Source organism: Helianthus annuus, chromosome 2, assembly GCF_002127325.2.
Source record: "Helianthus annuus cultivar XRQ/B chromosome 2, HanXRQr2.0-SUNRISE, whole genome shotgun sequence".
Classification (NCBI taxonomy): Eukaryota; Viridiplantae; Streptophyta; class Magnoliopsida; order Asterales; family Asteraceae; genus Helianthus; species Helianthus annuus.
In genome coordinates this window covers 36,159,501-36,167,027 of record NC_035434.2, presented here as the reverse complement: position 1 = coordinate 36,167,027, position 7,527 = coordinate 36,159,501, and the positions used below count along the sequence as shown (strand labels likewise).

The 7,527-nt window shown below is 36.8% G+C and overlaps 1 protein-coding gene across 1 annotated transcript; it reads right to left on the bottom strand.

Annotated features, from left to right (window-relative positions):
* Positions 1–2,562: 2,562 nt before the first annotated feature.
* On the bottom strand, positions 2,563–6,744 carry LOC110914829. Its single transcript, XM_022159524.2, has 3 exons — positions 5,973–6,744; positions 4,088–4,435; positions 2,563–3,507 (listed from the first exon to the last, which is right to left on the bottom strand). The coding sequence occupies exons 1-3, from the start codon at positions 6,444–6,446 to the stop codon at positions 2,881–2,883; spliced, it is 1,449 nt and encodes a 482-aa protein (XP_022015216.1). The 5' UTR covers positions 6,447–6,744; the 3' UTR covers positions 2,563–2,880.
* Between the last annotated feature and the right edge of the window lie 783 nt (positions 6,745–7,527).

Sequence of the window (7,527 nt, the reverse complement as noted above, 5' to 3'; positions counted from 1 at the left end):
CACTATGGAGCTTGCGCAAGGAGGAGCAGGTCGTTGTGGGCAAATGGATCATGATTACTTATGTCATTTCATACATTAATACTTATGATTGGGTTTTTACATTAATGCTTCCTCTACACTTAACTATGTTGGTTTTGATAAACACATTTCGTATTGATGGATAACTTTTACTCTATATTTACATGTTCAATATGATTGGTGGCTTGATCCTGGTCATGTCACGCTCCCAAGCGGTGGTACTCCGCGGGTGGATTTTGGGGGTGTGACACAGATGTTGACCAGCAATTGTACTTTGTCTTCCAGTACTTTGACGCAGTAGTTCTTGTTACAACAGTTTTGAGGGTTGTTAATGAAACTTTCAAGGGGGAAACTTCTCGTACAATGATCATGCTTCAACCTTATTTTATCAGGCAGGGAAGATGGTTCCCTAGGGTTTGAGCTTTCATTATCAGCAGATCTTACATAATCTAACATCTGATCTTAAAATAATAAAAATGTCAAGTAAAATAAACATTCACAAATGGTTAATTATATTGTTTGAATATGTAATAATATTGGATTCATAATAACCATTTTTTGTTCTTATTATCATATTATAAATTCAAATCACATTCGGGTTTTAGTTCCTAAAAAACATTATGAGAAAAAAATAACAAAAGTGGCTAATTTCACCAAGGATCTAACACATTAAAAAAAGGTACATAAATTAATAACTGTAAAAGAATATTTCTAATACATTTGTGAATTGTGACCAACTGTGAAAACTTAGGTTTTCTTTATTTGTGTCCCAAGTCAGCCATAATACCCAATTGTGTCATTTTTTTGCAACGAGAATAGTTGGGTCCGAAATCCTGGCACTAGCCCTTTTATAGTAGCTTCCTATTTAAAATCCTTTCTCCAAATTTGTTTTTCTTTTTTTTCTTCTCTTGGCAGCCCAATATAAGGCCTATTTGTTTTCTTTTTCTCTTGGCAACCCAATATAAGGCCTATTTAATTTTCTTAGGGGGTTTTAGTTACACTAGAGCTTGGGAATATCATTTCTTAACAAATATTTTACACACCTTATCATAGTATCACTTAACCTTACGGTAATGCATATGATCAAAACCTCTCAATTGTTAGCTTCCGTATATGCAGAGAGTAACAGAAAAGACTTTTCTTAAGATTTCATTAATCCATATTATGGGACTTTTGTTCCATTAATTATCCAACTGTTGGCCGATGAGCTATAGCTCAATTGCTATTGTAGGTGAAGAGAAAATTTGGGTCTCAAGGGTTGAATCTGATTCCAACTGGGTTTTACCATAATGGGCCTTCGAGTGATGGGTTTTCCCCAAAACTGGTGATGGTGGGTTTGGCTACCCAGCGTTGTCTGCGGTCGCGGGCGTATAGAGTCGTCTTTTGCCAATGGACTATCTCAAATAGCCGGGCTTTTATTTCGTTGGTTATTCAAGAGAAAAATTATCCAACAGTTGGACTGTTATTCCCAATGCAATTGAAGTTGGTTTATTTGCTACAAATGGACTTTTATTCTAGAGTTAACTGTCATTTTCGTCTCTGTGTTTTGTTCACTTTTGTCATTTCAGGCCAATTTTAAAAAATGCACCAGTTTCCTCCCCGACATACTAGAAACGTGTCACTTCAGTCCAAAAATGAAAACCCAGTTAAGTCAGACAGGTTAAATGAAGAGTATTATTGTCAATTCATAAAATCCACTACCTTCTAACCGTTTGGAACACTCAATTGTGATTTGATTATTTGGTTCACTCGTATCATTTATAAACAGAGTTAACTTCCATTTTGCTCCTTGTGATTTGATTATTTTAATGGTTTTGCCCCAATATGGTTTAAAAATAGCCATTTTCCTCACGGATTTTTCTAACTTATCGTCATTTTGCTCCCCGACTCTAACTCCATCCAAAAAAAATCCATAAACTAGAAGGGTATTTTGGTAATTTTATAGATAAAAGCAAGGGCATGTAAATCTTTTTACCTAGATAAACCTATAACTTGTTTATTTGCATGTATATAAATAATTCTTTTATGATCCCTCATCTTTCCAACCACTCTTTTTACCGCCACCACCATCCACAACCATCCACCACCACCACCTCCTGCAACTACCACCTGCCGACCACGACTACCGCAACTTTTAACTAAACGTTTTAATTGAGTTAGAGTCAGGGAGTAAACTACCGAAATACCCCAACTTTTAATTGAACGTTTTAACTGAGTTAGAGCCAGAGAGCAAACTGGCGACAAACTCGAAAGATCAGGGAAGAAAATGATTTTTAAACTATTTGAGCAAAACCGTTAAAATGACCAAACCACAGAGACAAAAATGACAGTTAACTCTTATAAATACCTCTATTAAAACTTTGAAAATTCAAAACTCTATAGGTTCATGTGAACCCATGGGTTGGTATGTTGGTCCGCCCCTGATGGCACATTGGTAAACATATTTTTCCTCTCTAGGGTCTCGGGTTCAAATTCAGCTTCTACTGTTTCCCCATAAAGACCACCTGATCCCAATAGTTATTTACTTGTCAAAAGTTAAATGAGTAACAAAACTAAAAACATTGAACTTAAAAAGAACTTATGTATTGTACAAAGATAATAAGATATTAAATGTCAATCTCCAAAACAAGACTTTACATGGGTCAAATCTCTTTCTAACCCTAACACCACTTTTAACTAAGATATGATGCAAATACATAACTCTTGACTGAAACAGAAATCAAAGGCTCAAAAGATGATAATCCTTAGAAATATTAACAGATTCAAGAAAACTTACTCAAAATCAGGAGTTTCTATTGCATTTTAAAAGTCAAATCTATCCCTATTAGTATCCGATCCCACCGATTCTTTTCATATATCTTTTCATACATCCCTCTTCAACCCGACATTATGACCCAGCCCGTCGCGTGATCGTTCTAATGCCCCGACTTTAGCCCGATAAGCCGCAGCTGCCATCGCAGCAGTTTTAACCCGGCCTTCTTGAGAATACTCAGATGCATCGCTCACGTCCCCGAACCGTAACTCAGCTGGTGGGATAAAGCAATCAATCGAAAGCCCGGGAACGTTAAAAGCCACTTCTTCAATGGTCCAAGCCTCTTGCATGCGGGTCTTAGTATGGCTCATAGCGGTTTCACCGAACCTGAAAAGGGTTACAACCGATCGACCCGAGTGAGCAATCATGATCCCTTCAACGGGCCTGTAATCGTCAAGAAACGAATTGATTGTGGTCTCCCAGTAAACTGCATCGCCACCGTTGGTTTGAATTCGGGTCAGATGAGAGTCTTCTAGGTGGATTAAGAGCCCGGTTTTCTGGCTGAAGTAACCGAATAGAACGTGTCTGATAATCTCTGCGGGCCCCTCGCTTCTAGCTTTTAACGTGTGTGGGTCCGCGCATAGTTTGAGGATGAAACAGTCCTCATCGTTGATTTTTTTCTCGCCTGTGCATCTTGCGTTTGCGAACATGCTTGCAGTGGTTCGTGGGTCCAGACCCTAATAAATGCACCAATCATGTACTATTTAAAAATTGATTCTTTGAAGCATATTTATCACATTCAACTATTTTATAAAAAAAAAAGAATGATTAGCTGTTATTTTCGTTCCTGAGGTTAGGCAAGTTTTGCGACTTTCGTCCAAAGGTTTGTTTTTTTCCGCATCTGAATCCGAAAGGTTTGAAATCTTGCCATTTTCATCCAGCTCGTTAACTCTATCCATTTTCCTCCGTTAAGTCAAGAGTATTTCCGTCCTTTTTGTTAACTGAAAAGGGCAATTCGATCCTTTTCAGGAGTATTCGGTCTTTTTACATAAGCAAAAAAAGACCGAATTGCCCTTTAAGTTTTGGAAAAAAGACCGAAATACCCCTAACGTAACAAAGAAAATAGATAGAGTTAACGAGCCGGATGTAAATGGCAAGATTTCAAACCTTTTGGATCCAGATGCGGAAAAACAAACCTTTGGACGAAAGTCACAAAACTAGTCAAACGACATAAATGGCATTTTACTCAAAAAAAAAAAAAAAAAAAAAAAAAACCTCCTATAAAAATACGAACAAATCATGATAAAAGATTATAACCTGAAGAGCACGACGCAAGGGTCTAACCGGGCCTTTAGCGGCATGAGCACCAAGCCAGGGTGTGTGCCGCCACACGAGCCGCCCATTGCAACCAGCATGAACCTTGCTTGCACCAAGTGCAAGCTCGACATACCACATATCGGGGTTCATCTGCCACAACACAAAACTACCAGACTCTGCGGTCTTTGATGAATTTCTATTTTTAATAACCTTTGTAGCTGTCTCTATATCAAACGCCAACATTTTCACTTTCCCCATGGCATAAGCGTTGTGGATCGAGTTCTGCAGCTTCTGACCGCCGGATGCCGCCAGGTATTGCTGCAGTATGTATTGTGCAGATGAAGTTTCCTGCAGCCACCAAACACAGGTTAATTGATAACAACAATACAACAACTTCCACCAAATTAAATTCTATATTTTCGGAATATTTAATGCTCAACTTCCATTACTTTGTATTTACTCAATAACTAACCGAAAGATGGTAAAGAATCTTGATACATCTACTACCTCAAATATAATTTTCTTTTTAATTTTATAAGAAACATTAATAGAAATAAGAGTAAATTTCCGTTTTGCTCCCTGTGGTTTGGTCACTTTAACGGTTTTGCTCCACACCTTTAAAAATAGCTATTTTCCTCCAATAGTTTGCTATGGTTTTTCCATAGCAAACTATTGGAGGAAAATGGCTATTTTTAAAAGTTTGGGGCAAAACCGTTAAAGTGACCAAACCACAGGGAGCAAAACGGAAGTTTACTCTAGAAATAAATTCAGACTACAAAAAATGAAAAAAAAAACAGAAAAATCATCTTTTCTTTGAACTCCCACAAACATGCATGTCAAAGATTTTAATCATTGTGCCTAAAAGCATGCGTGACAAAAGGACAAGAGAAAAAAATACAAGTCTCGTGAGGTCTCAGGTTCGAATGCAGCTTTCGCTAGTTTTCTACTCTAAAACGTGCGTAAGCTACAGTTTACTTGTCTCATTGGTTGGTAGGGTATTAATACGTCTCATTTTACCGGTAACGGTCTCACACAATCATAGGTAAAAAATTAACAAAATAACAAGTTGGAATTTAACTTAAAATTACCAGACAGATATAAAACACCACCAAAAATAAGAGGATCGAATACAGTATTCGTTGGTTTATAAACTTATCTCATTGGTTAGCTGCGTATTAATGGGCCTTAGAGCATTCACATCATGTACATCATTTTTAAACCTTTAATTACACTAAAAACAACTATCTTTTCTCTCTTCTTTCAATTAAATAATATTTTTTATACCTTTTTCATTACCTTTTCTCGGTGTCCCCTACGGCGCTGAAGTAACCCATGCCATACTCCCAGGAAAAGCTCGAACGGCCACCCCTCAAATACAAAGATGAACAGTAATATTTTCTCTCTAATCCGGTCACAACCACTTTTTGTACCTTTTTATAATATAAAAACCCCTTCTAAGGGCAGGATGTGAATGCTCTTACATGGTCTCTCACAATCATAGAAAAAAAGGAAAAAGAAAAAAAATAATAATAAGTTGGAATTTAACTTGAAATAACCAGACAAATATAGAACACCACCAAAAATTTCAAACCATCCCATTCACACAATCTACTTCTATTTATATTGGATAGAACACTAAATTACCAAAAAGCCCCTACATTATTAGTATATGCTACATATGAACACAACACTTTTTTTCAACATTAGTATGAATTCAAGACTTGAACTTGATCAACCCAAAATAGCACAAATTAACCTACCCCCCTCCCTCCATTTAAATTCAACAAAACATGATCCAACTTTGACTTTTACAGTCAAACTTTCAAGTAAAAATTAAGTAAAAATCAAGTAAAAGTTAAGTAAAATATGCAAGAGAAGAACTAACAATGGGAGTGTCTTTGATACTAAGATGAGGAAAAGGTTCCAAGTTGCTAACGTGCACCGGAGCAAGCGGCGCACCCAAGACACCAAGCAACAATCTCAGATCCGACCGTTGACCCGGACTCAAACCCGACCCAGAACCCGAACCTGGAGCCCGAACCCGACCCATCATCCAATGCCCCAATCTCTCAACTTTTGAAGAGTCTCCAACAACTTCAACAACCGGGTCATTCGGATCCGGACCCTCCCGGAGCGGAGACAAAGCTTCCACCGGCCTCAAACTCCCGGATCTTGCCAAAACCAGTTCGGGTTGACCCGGATAATGCCCTTTCCTATTCCTCCGACTAAGAAGACCCGAACTCGGTGACCCACTTCGGCTCCGACCCGGTTTAGGCGTTCTGTTTCTTGATCTTCTTGGAGATAACCCTCTTACTACTTCTTCTTTCAATGTAGAGAAAAACCCTTGTTTTTTCTCCATAATTACGATAAACCCAGATGAGATTTAGCTATTTAAGCTCGAATTATTACTCAAATAGCTGGAATTTGATATGGGAATGACGTTTAATTGAAGGAAAATATGATAATAATACTATTGGGGAACAGGGGTGAATAATAAAGGGGGTTTTGGGTTAGCAAGAACACGATGCAAACGACACTTTTGGTGCTGCAATTGTTGCTGTTCTGAAGTTTGGGTCCAATTGTAGAGAGAGAGAGAGAGAGTTTATGCATATAGGTGGTGTGTATTGTATTCGGACCCCTACATCTTACCTAATTTCATTATGATCCTTTATGTTATAAACAATGATATGAATACCCTTTATTAAGGTTAGGGTTGGTTATAATGTTTTAGAATCTAGAGTGTGTGTTTGGTTTGTACATGAGTGTTATAATAGAAAATAAATTATGCTTGAATTTGGAATTAGGATTAAGTTTTAGTTATTGCTTTGTAATAAAAGGTAAGGGGTGACGGAATTTGAAACCGGAGTTTTTATAGCTTTACTGAAGAGCCATCAATCAACGTGTAACAGATAAAATTCTGTATAACATGTTTGATAAAAACCTAAGTTTTGAAAAATTATTAAGTGTTTGAGTAGCTAAATTATTGGATACAAGATGAGATGAGTTTATTTTTTTATTTGAAAACTGAAAAAAGTTACCATCAACGTAACTCTATGTAATTTATTATACATATTGTGTTGACTTTAGTGTAGGTTATTAAATTTGACAACTTATGGTTACACCTTATTTGTTATGACAATTAGTTGTGGGCTAGTTTATTTGATTACAAGAAATTAACTTTTATTATGAGTAGATGTTTGTAAGAAAGATGAAAATTTTTTTGAGTATGATATGTGTATAAAGAGTAATTGTGAGCCTTTTATTTAATAAATGACAACAAATTATTGTTTCATCTCAAGCACAAGAAATTTGTATGTGAAATATCATGCACATTGATGTCACCTAGATGTACCGAATGGCTTCTAGTTCAACAGTAACATGGTGTTTGGTAATAGTTTTCCTCCCCATATAACCAAGGGTTCTTGATGCAGCCACAAAAG